A 13,730-nucleotide genomic window follows, 5' to 3' on the forward strand; every position below is an offset into this window, starting at 1 on the left:
GATGGTGGAGCAACGCAGTCCGTAGGGGAGTTGGTCTTTCTTCCCATTATTACTTTAGCCTGAGCTTCTGTTTTCTTCGTTCGCCTTCAACACAGTAAAAGAAGTTTGGATTTTCAAGTATTCACGAAAATAAAAAAAAATAAAAAAAGTTTTTCGAGAAAAGAATAGACAGATGAAAATTTTTTCACTTTTTTTTCTGACTCGAGTTTTTATTATTCGTACCCAATTTTTCTATGAAAGGGCGCTAGAATAGAGAAATTGGCGAAGTGTTTTTTTTCCTCCTGCTCTTTTCGAGTAAGACTGTGGCCCGAAAAACAGAGTCACATTTGAAAGTACAAGGTTGAAGAACAAAATGAAATCACGCAATAATTCTGCATTGCATGAGAACATCGATGGACTTCCATTAAATGATAGAGATGTGTAGACGGAACAAATGCAGACCCAGCAGACTACGGCGAATTCAGCGGGAGAGCAAAATTGTTATCAATGAATTTCATCCAAATTGGCTTCGTGCAGTATTTTATGTCTTGGATCGTAAACCTCGAGGGCTGCCACTGGGAAGCATCTTGGGACGATGAATCACATCAAGCACCAGAAAGTTGCAAATCCGAATGTCATTCTCAAGGGATGTTAGCACAGAAAAACACTTCTGCTTTGAACATCGCCAAACGAAAAGAAAGAATGAGAAACCTTTTGACCTTAATAAGTTTCTTACACACACACCGATATGTTACTTTGCCTGAATGCGAAAGGTAATCAGGATGTGATACTCATGGCAGTAACATCTCAATGTCACAGGTTAGTTAAATTAAAGAGAGAGAAAGAGGGAGAGAGAGAGAGAGAGAGAGAGAGAGAGAGAGAGAGAGAGATTTGGTTAATTTGAATGTCCTATTACACGTTGTTTTATTATACTGCAATTGAAAAGAAATGTGGTGAAAATAGAAGATAAAAATGTAAACCACCTTCCCAGTCCTCTGAGCAGCTGCTCCATGAATATCAGAAACTCCTTTCCCAAATTGGATATTTTACAAAATTTAAGTTTCCCGTTCTTGAAGTATAATCAAACAGTTTCGATGCATTCCCGCCGAAGGCTGTACCCTCCTCTTTACCAAGGTAACGTAATTTGCACACTATTTCATCATTTCGTTCGCAGAAGTTCTCTTGAGACGATTTAGTGAATACAAAATTTGCCTTGTGTTTTATGACTCCCGACGAAAAGTTGTAAATTAATAGTACATAAGTACCCTGGATGAGCTTCGCTATTTGCTATTATTATTATTATCAATTTTTTTATTTATTTTTTACATAATCCTAGCTGTTGGTTGGAGAGAGATGTACTAACCAGTTGGCAGTCAACCAAGTTCTTTAAATTAGCTTGCGATATTTCTTTTTCTTTCTAGTTCTTGGTTAATCATAATCATGCCATATAATCTTCTCTTCAGCGCCAATCCCAATTTCTAAATTTAAAAAAAAAAAAAAAAACATCTTCTTTCCTTAATCCTCCAAATCTTGATTTAAAACAACAACAATTCCATTTTTCTGCATGATCCAACTTATTATCTATTGACAGATGGCAATGCCTTTGTTTTCAGCTACAGGTTCCAAGTCATGTTTAGCCCCGTTTTTCTCGTTAGTGGATTACCTCATATTTCATCGTCATCAACAAAAGTCTGTCCAATTTTGAAAATATTTGAGATCTGTTCGTTGCTTCCTCGAAAGTGATTACATCTCGAAGATTGTCCCTAGTTAACATCTGGCATATTTGATGAATGTCCGAAGCCAAGGAGGCTAGTTAATTATGCTGAAAAGCGCGTGTTCCCTTCTAGCCAGTTTGCTTTTGCAGGATATCATAATAATAATTTTCTGGGAGGAAAATCCTTCCAAACCCGTGTGAGACCAACTAACTCACCTTTAGTTGAAGAGCCTTTATAAAGGGCTCTTCAATTAAAGATCAAAGCAACATTAAAATACGCTGAGTAACCAACCGGCACCTTATTCATCCTTCAGAATGGCCTTAATTCAATACGCCCTTTTCGTTTTCAATCGGCCCCATCTAATAAGGCTGTACCAAATGGTCGAGTGTAATAGCTTACAAAATTGTACAGCCTGAACAATTCTTTGCAATAATAAATAGTTATTATTATTATTATTTTCTTCTTTCAACGTTTAATTATGATATTCTCCGGAAGTATTGTCAAACTCTTTTCGGTAATGTTTTTTTTGTTGTTTGTTTGTTTATTCTCTTTATGTTCAACGCAGTAATGACATCTATCTGGAACTGTTATTTACAGGGCTTTCAAGAGCTACGCTATATTCGGCGACCTCAGATGCTTTTTATCGCTAAAGAAACTCTCACACACTTGAAATGAATTTGCCAACTTAGAAACACAAAAATGCCACATTACTATGTTTGTGTTGCTTGTGACACTTTTCTGTTAGCAGGGTCATTACCTCTGGAAACTCGTAATCTTAAGTGTGCGGACCTCAGAACCTATCTATAGATCACAATTTACCACCTCAGCCCCTTTCATCGATCTTTCTTTCTTTTTATCTTTTCGAACCACTGTATATGTACTCTCTACCGAGATATACGCAGTGATCATTTTCCCAATTTTTTTTTTTCCTCGATACGAGTTTTTACTATTATTGTCTATGAATACACTAGTGATTATTCAAAAACATTGAAAACTTTAAGAGCTCATTAAAATATATAATGAATATAGAGTAACATAAGTTTTGATTTGCGAACCAATTGGCTGCTTTCGCTGTCTTCTTTTATTTATTTTTTTTCGCGTTTATATATGTATCAGTAACGTACGCAAGAATCCAGGTATGGCCTGTGAAATGTTCAGAATCATTTCATTGTATGTGTGTGTGTGTGTTTTCTTTACCACAGTTACAAATGACAATCCCCACATCAAAATTACAGATGACAAGTTCGTCTGGATGGAAGGGGGAGGGAGCTTTCATAACAGTTTAATCAAAGGAATGATTATCTTGTGCCGAAGTATTCTGTGGGCACATATTAGGACACTACGGTAAACATGAGATCCGAGGGGGGGGGGGGGTAAGAAATCCGAACAAAAATAAAATATTTAATTTTTTTGAATAAACCGGAAACCTATTTCTACTAAAAACAGAAAAAATTTAAATTAAAATGTTAAAAATAATGTTATTAGCAAAAAGCTAAAGAAAATTTTTCATGGCGTTCCGTGGAACAAAATTATCTGTGGCCAACTAGCGGAACTTTTTCTAGGCACATTTTTTAATTAATAATTTTATGAATTAGCTAATACTGACATTATTATTTGAGATCTAAGCCAAATGCGATGTCTTGGCTGTAATTGGAATGCATATTTTTCAGGGGCGAATACTGGTCTTGAAATTCACGCTTGCTCTTGTTATCATTCAGGGAGTGAGGTGTGATTGAAGTCTGATTAGAGGAATAACGAATTACTGACCATTTAAAACTATATGTTTAGAAATTTATGTACATTTAATCAGACAAATACAACATTTATTTTACAAATGATATTCTATCTTTTTCAATTTTAGCTACTTGAATGCAAATTCTACCCTCCGGTTCTTCTTTACGAGCTGGTCAATAACATCGTCATAAAAAGTTTGTTGTAACTTAATTTTCCCAAGCAACACGCACACTTGTAAAGGCTGACTGAAGCTCACTGGCTAGAGCTACATTGACTGCGTATGGCCCGTGTTTAAGCAAACAGGGAGATGACGTGGAGGGAGCGGAAGTGGCTATGAGCGCGCATGAAATCACAGTGCTGCAGCGAGGACTTGGAAGCTCCGACAACCGAGCAAGCCAAGGTAGTTTTGACTAGACGAGCAAGCATCGGCCTTCGATACACAACGCAAAGCTCAATTATTGCCGCGCAAGCTTAAGACGTCTTCTGTCTACAAAAATAAAAGCCTAAATGGAATGCTTATAAATGAATGCATTTATTAACTAATAAATATTACTTCTTTCTCAATTAATGAGCTTGCGCAGCAAGCACAGCAAGCATGGAGAATTCGCCCCTGATATTTTTCACTTGATTTGTAATTTAAAGTGTGCAATAGTGATGAATTTTTTCTGATATAATCAGCATTAATTTTTATAGTAAATTAGACCAAGTTTCTTGCATTCTTAATTTTAACATTTAAAATGGTGATTTGCTGCATTTATGTGTAGTGTAGCATAAATGCAGCAAATCACTTATGCGAAAGTTCGCAACTTTTTGTTTAGTTACTGTATTAAGACAGTTCCTTCAGTGAGATCCAAAAAATCAAACTACAAAATCGGCAAATATCCCACGAATGGAATAATGGTTAATTTAAACTTAGAACCTTCAGCCACTTTAATTAAAAAGTTAAACAATTTAAAAGATGAGTATTCTGAACAAGAATGCGACCAATGATAACCGATTTTAGATCATTCTTTAAATTTAGCAAGACTATCTGCAAATTCAAAAATAACCGTGGTATAAATTAAGAATTATCATCGTATACAAAACAAAAGATTCCATCAACGTTTTTTTTTTTTGTTTGTTTTTTTTTGTTCCTCCCGATAGAAACAATGATTGCTGCAGCAACAGTAAAATAAATTATTAATATAATGAAACAAGCGCAGAAGGAAATGAAGATTGTGGTTGCCATCGACGGAGACCCGGGGAAAAGTTTAGCATTGAAGTACCTGAAAGAGAACACAATAGCTCCACAAATTATCGCTGCTGTTTGCTCTAGTTTGTAAATGAATGGTCTATTATCTGCATATATCTATTAATTATTATATGCTAAGCCTCCTACGGATGTATTTTCATGAGTGTTGTGCAACGGAACTCAGAGCCACCATTCTTCCACTTTGGTGCTCTTTCATTCCATCTACCGCCTGCTTTACCACACAACAGCTTTCTTAAGGACCAGCAGGTTCCGTATTATTCCTTGACCACTTCCACGACGTAAAAAGGACCTAAATCTATGACAAGAAGAAGATACCTAGCTCATGTTCTCAGGTTTAAGGCAGCATCCATAATGATTGATTTGTGGCTTTGGTGGTGTCCAGAAATTTATGCTATCGCAGTATTGCTTTTGTATTTTAAATATTAAAATTCCTTTCAGACACAAAACAATACACCTCATAAAAACTAGCAAATGTTTTGGTTTGATTGGCCGGCGGGAACGTTACAGCTCTTTAATAAACAGGCAATGGATTCGAATTGTAGCCCGTAGACAGTTTCTTAATTCACGACACACATGGTCTTACGATGCTCCAGCTAATCCCATCATGTTTGTATGTTTGTAAAAATAAATAAATAAATAAACTGTTTAGGTGACCGACAAATTTCTTTGCCATGTATGAGACCACCATCAACAAGATTTCAGAATTATATAAGCCTTAGATTATCTATCCTTAGTTAATCATCAGTATTGCTACATTAGTATCAGTACCGTTGATTAACTAAGGTTTCACAACCGTTTGTGAAGAGGATTCGCTCAAAGAATAACCAAAAAAAAAAAAAAAAACTGTAATTGAAAGCTGCAGCTGTAAGATAATTGAAACTAGAAAACTAGATTACTAATGTGTATTGAACAGATTTTGCCACACTCTTATTATCAGCGAATGATTCAAACAGAAATTAAAGCAACTCTATTTAATGGAAGCTAACGTAAACGAAAATTCTGTAAAAAGGTTACAGCTGAGAAATATACTTCGTTTGAAACAGTTTATCAACTCGCCATCTTTCTCTGTGCAGTTAATCCTTGAGTGTGAAAGTCTTCAAATTCTTTAGTTAAGCAGAACTGTAGTCCGTAGACAGTTTCTTAATTCACGACACACATGGTCCTTACGATGCTCCAGCTAATCCCATCAGCAACAACTGCACTATTGCCTAACACCAATTAGCATGCATTTTGTGTTTCCTCTTCGTCAATGAAAGACTAGGATTACATTACGAAAGCTACTAATTGTCATAACCCAATTGTGGGTCTCTCTAAGCATCGGTATTAGTCGCTATCACGTGCAAATTATTTCTAACTGAAAATGACATTTTTTTAAACTCTGCGTAGTAGTTAAAAGGAGACTTAATGAAGAGAAGGATTTCTCTCTTACAAAATCCAATAAGCATCTATTAAATACAGCATACGTGTTTTCTCTAACCACTCTTCTAAGAGGATTTTAATACAATGGTAGTTTAATACAATTCGCGAGCAATCATTTTTACGATAACCACAGGTTAAGTACAATACTGCAAACAGCAGTATACGTGGGCGAGACTAACTCTGACTTTAAATATTGTTGCAAAGCTTGCAGTTTCGTTAAGTACCATCTTTTTAGCTAACGAAAAATTTTAATCGCTCGTTTATAAAAGCATTTAAAAGATGTTATCAAAAAATTTCAGAATGATAAAACCAGTGACACCCCAACATGTATTCTTCCGCTAGGTGTAGGTAGAGCAGAATCCGTTAGGTCGTTAACGATTGTTTTCTAAAAAGTTAAAAACTGAAATGGAGTGTGTGTGTGTGTGTGTGTGTGTGTGTGTGTGTGTGTGTGTGTGTGTGTGTGTGTGTGTGTGTGTGTGTGTGTGTGTGCATTCTGCAACCTCTACGGGAAGCTTGCCTGTATAACGACCCTAGAAGTAATGCACTAATGAATGCCCATTTGCCATGACAATGCACCCGCTCACTTTGTTTTGCTTGTGCAGGAATTTCTCTCTGAAATAATACCTGATGTTCATCGCCCTCAATAATTTCTAAATCTGGCATCGTACGACATTTTTTTTTTTCCACAACTCGTGATGCCAACTTGAAGGGAAAAGAGTTGATGAAATCATCACAATTCAAAAGGGGGGGGGGGGAATATTTCAGCTATATTTGCCGAGTTCAAACACCGAATTTGCATTCTGCAAATGACTTCCTTTATCAAGTTACAAGGAGGGTAGCATGAAACAGGAGGTAAGACAGCAGGCATTTTCGTAAACCAAAATCGAATCCCTAAATATTTGCTTATACCTTACAATGTAGCGTTAAGTGCAGGATATTCAATCAGTTAATTGAAATTGAAATGTAGACAGACAAGTTTATTTTATTATGTTTTTTAATTAGATCACCTCATATAGCCCATGACGCATAACACGCGCTGGTCCCTGGAAATGCTTTACTAGCGTACTCCATACACTGCACAAAAGTAGTCTTTGAGCAATTGCGTATCTCTACAGTGTGTGTGTGTGTGTGTGTGTGTGTGTGACTTTGAAGTATGTAGTACGACGTTGCTGCCAAAGCAATTGTGAATTTATCGAAGAAATACCACAGTATATCTTAAGTTTGTAAAGTAGGAGAAACAATTTAGCACATAATACAGCTTTATGGATAGTGTTGGTCTCTTCTTCAAATGTTGCTATTTTGCTACTGTCCAGTTTTCTACTCCTTCCTAAACAATGTTTCATATTATAAAATATATTCAGTGTTTCCAACACAATTTTGAGTAGTTCGTCCTTATATTTCCAAAAGTTTTCTAAGACTAATTAGTTTTTATTCGAATGTTCCAACGTCATGCTGATCAGCTATCTTTGTCAGCATTATAAAATTAACAGTCCCTTACTGTACCACCCATCTATTTCTTCGAGCAGTAACCATTTCTGCCATATCCAAAATAATTATTTAAACATATTTCTCTTGTTCTTCAAAAAAGGATGAAAAAAAGTTTGGCCCTTTCTTAGGCAGAAATGTCTTTAACGTGTTGGCGTGGTTTTGCAGGTATTCTTCCCAATGAATGGCGAGGACGCCCCCCAACCGACAGGTTGTAGGTTTCAATCGCGCTGTGGACCTTGATGTTTGTGATTGCCTTTAGGTGGGAAGTGAATTTCATCTCCCGGTGCGAGATTACCGCCTTACTTAATGAGTGGGTTTAAAAAAAATTCCACGTTCGGTCTCTAAGAACATGGTTTTCTACATTATCTGATCGTTAACCCACCCACCGACGGTACTGAATATGCTGAAAGCTTTGTCATTTCTACCTACTTTTCCTGGGGTACGTATAACAGAAAAAAAAATGTAGAGAATGTTCTTGAAAGTATTCTTAAAGTAATTGAACAGCCTTATCTTGAATACTCGTTATCAAATGTCCAAAAAGGTTGGCTAAGTGTTTTTAGAGGCTTTTTTTTTTTGAGCACATTCACTAATTAACCTTTCTTGCCCTCTCTATTAATATCTAACACGCGATGTGATTTGGAGTGATTCAAGCTGTGATTCTGAAAGAATGCTAAATATCGGAATTTGCTGCAGATGAAAGCTCTCAGCTTCTAAAGATGTATTTCTATTATCGGATGGAGACTGCGTTTCTATAACTGAGAATAGAAAAAAAATTACTAAATTAAATCATATATATAATACTGTCCATGTTTTTATTTTTAACCCATCTATTTCATTCTTTATACTTTATTGTCTATTTTATTCAGTATTTGACGTGTTTTATTGTCCGTAGTTTTCAAACTATTCACTGATTGCTGAGGTTCACTCTTACATTACAATTTTTCATTCACTAATCTTGTCATCTACCTTGTTTATTCGCACTCCTACTAATTTTATTTTCTTAACTTCTTCTTTTGCTTTTTTTTTCCTGAATAAATTCTTTTTTATATAGAAAATATTGGTTTCGAATCCAGTAGAGGATGAGAGGAAATATTTATAACGATATTTGAACTAAAATTTTGGTAAAACAGGATTTTTCCTCTCTTGGAAGATCGGGTAGCCTTCTCTCTCTCTTACCAAACAAAAACTGAAGGGAGAAACAGACACACACACGCACATAATTGAAAGACATCTTATGGTCTCAATTGCTAATGGCTCATCCTCCTTACAGAACCGATTATTATCCAATAGCTACAATTCCGAACTTATATCTCACCAGTCTGAAAGTGACTATAACAAAGGTGTTTCGATCAGGGATGGGAAACTTAAGTGGGAGAACTTAAAGATTTCCCAGAAGTCAAAAAGTAGTAATTATGAATAATTTTCTTAGCGCAGTGGCAGTGACGGGTGGAGATGATTTAATGGCAGTTATTTTTACTTTATTTCAGAGAAGCGCACAGTCTGCGGGGAAACGAACTTCGTGAGGTAATTTTAGTTGTTGTTACAACTGATGATTAATTTCTTGTGATTTCATTAAAGTCAAAGATGACAGAAAATGATGAAATTCCTCTAGTGGAAGGAGACAACGAATGGTAAAGAATTAATAAATTACTAATGTGTGGCATTGAAATTGCAAAACTTACAAAAGTAACTTTGATCGGAGTGTCTTCATTTTTAGGGTCTCATGGCAAAGAAAGCAGGGGCAGAGGGATTTAAAGGAAGCTGCATTTTTGATGTTTCAATGTTGGTGTTCATAATTTGCTTCTGGATAACACTCTGTGGAATAAATGCCAAGCTAGATAAATGGGTATTACAGCTCGCTACCAATTGTCCTAATTGGCTCCTAATATTGGGAGGAGCCTCCTTTTCGATTCATTTCCAGTTCTTATTTTGCATAATCGGATTGCGTGAATGGCTCTGCTTACAGAATGGCACCAAATCGGTCTATAAACTGAATTTATAACCGGATATCCTTCCTAATAACATGAACTCTCAACTCCCCCTATTACATCTCGATATATTGGCACTAAATCTTATTTCAGAGTTACTTGGCATTTGTTTTTAACATCGAAGTGACAAATGCAGCTCCCCCGTGGGTATCTTTCACCTGTCTTTCGTCTCTTGAACTGTTGAGCAGATTTTGAGAGAAACTGAGTATGGGAAATACATTTTAAAACTCATCTGCTAAACATGATTTACGGAAAATCAGTCAATTAGGATATTGGATCATTTTCATAGCTTCCACCAGGAAAATAAAAAAAAAAAAAGTTATTAAATGGGAGTCCTGGATGTTTTAAATGAGATATTTGGTAAATAGAAGGGAAAAAAAAGATAGAAAACACAGTTTGTGTATCAAGCTCCTACTTATGTATTTTGCTGGATTCTTTACAAAATGGTGAGGTACACTGAAAAACTGTGAAATAAGATTTAAATTTTGAAATTCTAGACTGCTTGTCTACTCTAAATCGATAGTATGCTCAAGAACACTTTCTTCTCATGTTAACAACTGAGATTTTTTTAAAAAAGAATAACACGAGAATACTTTTTAAAATTCCTATGGTGGAAGAGTGCATTATTAATTCAACATCTTCGGACAATGAATACCTCTCTTGATTTTTGAATTTGGTTGAAACTGTCACAGTCGAACAGACTGATTTACAGCCTAGTTTTTAACACTTAATACCGAATGATATTCTTCTGTCGCTTTTAGTTACTGTATTTGCTCAAAGCTGTAACTTATATAAAGAACTTCTAGCATTTCAGCTAAAAATGAATCAACACAAATCAATATGAACTAGGATGTTGCTAAAAGCACATTCAAAATTTATTTGGATCCTGTGAAAAGTTAAAACAGTTTCACTGTTGCATGTATCAAGATGAAAGGAATAAATATTAACCAAGTACACATCCTAACAATTCATTTGTATAATTTTTTTTTTTTGCGTATGCCTTTAATTGCCTCTTAACTCGTTTAATTCGTTTTCAAATTATTTCAAAATACTTTTCATTTATAAATTACTTCTGTTTGCTTAGACTGCAATATTCATAGCTTCAAATTTAATTCTGAATTCCTATTCTAACGTCGCGTCATTCATATTCTAAATCTGACTAAATTATATTCAATCAATTAAATATTCTAAGCTAATTAACTGTGTTGATTAATAATAATCTACAATGAATATAAATACTATATTTATCAAGGACTATGGTCATGTCCTTGATAAATATAGTATATATAATTTTCTATATATAATATAATACAGTATATATAATTAAATATATATATAATTTTCTTCATAGAGGAAATCAATTATTATTAAAACTGATACTTTGATAACACAACAAATGAAAAGAAGTACAAGGACAACACTGATTATTGCACATGAGTATATCAATAATATCTTCTTAGGGTTATATTTTACATCTAAAGTGAAAGATCAGGTACGCTGGTCATATCTTTTCTACTCCAGCGAGGACAATTTTATAAAAACTTTATAAATAGTTTCAAAAATGCAGGCTCTGTTTTCGCCTACGTTTCAAAATGGAGTTCTCAATGAACGATATTTTAAAACCGCGAAGTTGTTCTCTTTTGGTTTACAATTTAATTCTGAATTTGATTTGCATACATTCTAAAAAATTTGATTAAAAAACAATGAAAAAAAAAGGAATAAACTATAAGGGAAGAAAGGTCGAAATCAGCAGATAACACACGATAATATAATATGCATGCATTCATAAAATACACGAAATATAATTCTGCCATGCCAATACTAAAATAATGTGAGAGCGTACGTGCTAATGGATTCAGATTGAAAACTATATGAAAGGATATCATCACAGCTGCCAGAACTCACAGGAAAGAGAAATATGAAATAAGAAAACTGAAGGAGCAGTAAAAATAAAACAGGGGAATCTATAAGCGAATACAACAAGAAATCTAAGTAGGCTATATTGAAATCCAAATAACCAGCTGTCATTAAGGCTAAGTTTTTATTAGCTGAATTAATTCTATTTCACGAATATCACTAAATCGGAACAACAAGGGCTCTGCCTACATTGGTGTGTGTGTGTGTGTGTGTATATGTGGGTGTGGGTGTTTATGAAAAGGCAGATGTCTTGCATTCTCTCTCTCTCTCTCTCTCTCTCTCATACACACACACACACACACACACACCTGGTGACTGCAACCAACCAAGAGAACAACCCCAAGCATGTTTTAGACAATCAATAATCAAGGTGAAGACACCAGAGGTGGCGAAGTGAGTGTGTGGGTGTGTGTCTGGTATACGACATACAGCTAATTGTGGTAACCTTTCACCGTACAGGCGGTTTTAGGCAGAATTTAAAGTGACCCAGATGGTCTCACCTGTCATTTTCACCTCCGTGTAGTCTTCAGGTTACCCCTGGCCCTATGTGATGGCGTCCTCCGAGAACACGCGACTCGCAGTGTCATTGGATCTGTCAGCAAGCACGTGTGATTATCATCACCGTCCAACGTAGGCAAGGGTGTCAGAGCAGCTCGCAGGCCCAGTACAGTTGGAGACAGCCCAGGAGAGCTTGCTGTCTGATCCACAGTGACAATAGTTAACAACCAAGCAAGGCTTGCGCCGCTCATGTAAAGAGGCCTCTGATTGGCTGGCGAAAGGTTTGCGCGTGGTGGATGGCCTAGAACAAAAGGACCGCCTGAGTATATTGGTGTTTTAAACGCATTGGCAAATTCTACGGGCCGCAATTGATAACTGAGTCTCAGAAACAGCGAGATATCCAAACGATCGCAATCCTGTTCCCTACCTTTGCTTTTCGGGCACGGCCGGAGGCCGAGATGTTGAACAACTTGCACGGCACCTCGACTCCCCTAGGTAAGGTATTTCACGGTGCACGTACTCCCATCGCTGTGGGAAAGACAATTAATTGAGTTATTTCGCTCTTTCATTAGCTCGTTCTGATTTGATAGGTTTGCTCCTGATTAAATTTGTGAACCAGGGATTAACTAGTTTACTGCCAGCCTATTCTCTGCTGCCTCCTAAATGTAATTTGCCACGTTCACTGTGCCGCTGCTCCGGCGCAGATCTAAAGGCGTGGAACAATTCTGCATGCTTCCCCAAAATAAAGAACTGTGGGCTCGGGCCAGCCGAGTGCCCACATTAGGGCGCGTGGCGACACTAACCGAATGGCTAAAATTTCGGCTAGTGGCGTGTAATTTCGGAATGTTAAAAAATCGTATAGCGTGTTCGTTTTTTTATTTTTATTTTTTTTATTTCTTCTTGATTATTTCTTTTTTTTTTTTTTTTTTTTTTTTTTGCGGCGGTCATCTAATGGTCGCCCGTGCCCCCGCTGCAGCACCGAGATGTGCGCTTAGATCACTGTACGCGCAAATTAAAACTAATGAAAGAGAAATTAGGAGGACGCTATAAACAGCGACGCTCTTTTCTATCCCTGACGCAGTGGCCAAGGATGACGGCGCGGGAGATGCACTCAAGCCGAACGGGGGCGTCGACTCACACGGCAGTGCGGGCCACGGCGGGACTCTGCAGGTCCTGGACGCACATAACCCTGGCGGTCTTGCAGGCGGGAGCGGAGGTTCCGGACAGCCATCGGGGGAAGGAGAGAAGCCGGTTAAACAGAAGAGACACAGGACTCGCTTCACCCCGGCCCAGCTACAGGAGCTTGAACGGAGTTTCGCCAAGACGCACTACCCCGATATCTTCATGAGGGAAGAATTGGCCATGCGAATTGGGCTTACTGAGTCCCGTGTGCAGGTAAACTTTCAATTTTCTTTCGTTTTTATTTATTTTTTAAAATTATTTATTCATTTACTACTGTTCTGTAAATTGCTGTTAGACATGATTGTAAATTCTTGGTTGCATTATCGTTGAATATGCGTGCGATGGCTTGGATGGAACATGAACTGGACTGTAGAAAAGAGTGGCTGCACAAGTCAGAGAAAAGAAAATATTGAAGCTTATTTTGTTCTGAGGCAGTGAAAAGTTTTTAAATGAAATTGTTTGTTTGTGTGTGTGAGGACGCGCGTTTGTATGCCTGGTTGGTTTGAAAGAAATTCCAATTTAGAACACTATAATTTCTTTTGAACTTTCACCTTTTTC

General features: G+C 36.6%; 1 protein-coding gene across 1 annotated transcript in view; it reads left to right on the forward strand.

Annotated features, from left to right (window-relative positions):
• LOC150098257 (homeobox protein orthopedia-like) overlaps positions 1 to 13,730 on the forward strand; it is a 94,446-nt gene that overhangs the window by 5,463 nt on the left and 75,253 nt on the right. Inside the window, exon 2 of the mRNA XM_090406290.1 lies at positions 13,072 to 13,385. Within this exon, the coding sequence (XP_090262416.1) occupies positions 13,072 to 13,385 (314 nt within the window). The remainder of the gene's footprint in view (positions 1 to 13,071; positions 13,386 to 13,730) is intronic.

Source organism: Typopeltis vanoorti, chromosome 16 (assembly GCF_054136105.1).
Source record: "Typopeltis vanoorti isolate ZY-2024b chromosome 16, IOZ_Tvanoo_1.0, whole genome shotgun sequence".
Classification (NCBI taxonomy): domain Eukaryota; kingdom Metazoa; phylum Arthropoda; class Arachnida; order Uropygi; family Thelyphonidae; genus Typopeltis; species Typopeltis vanoorti.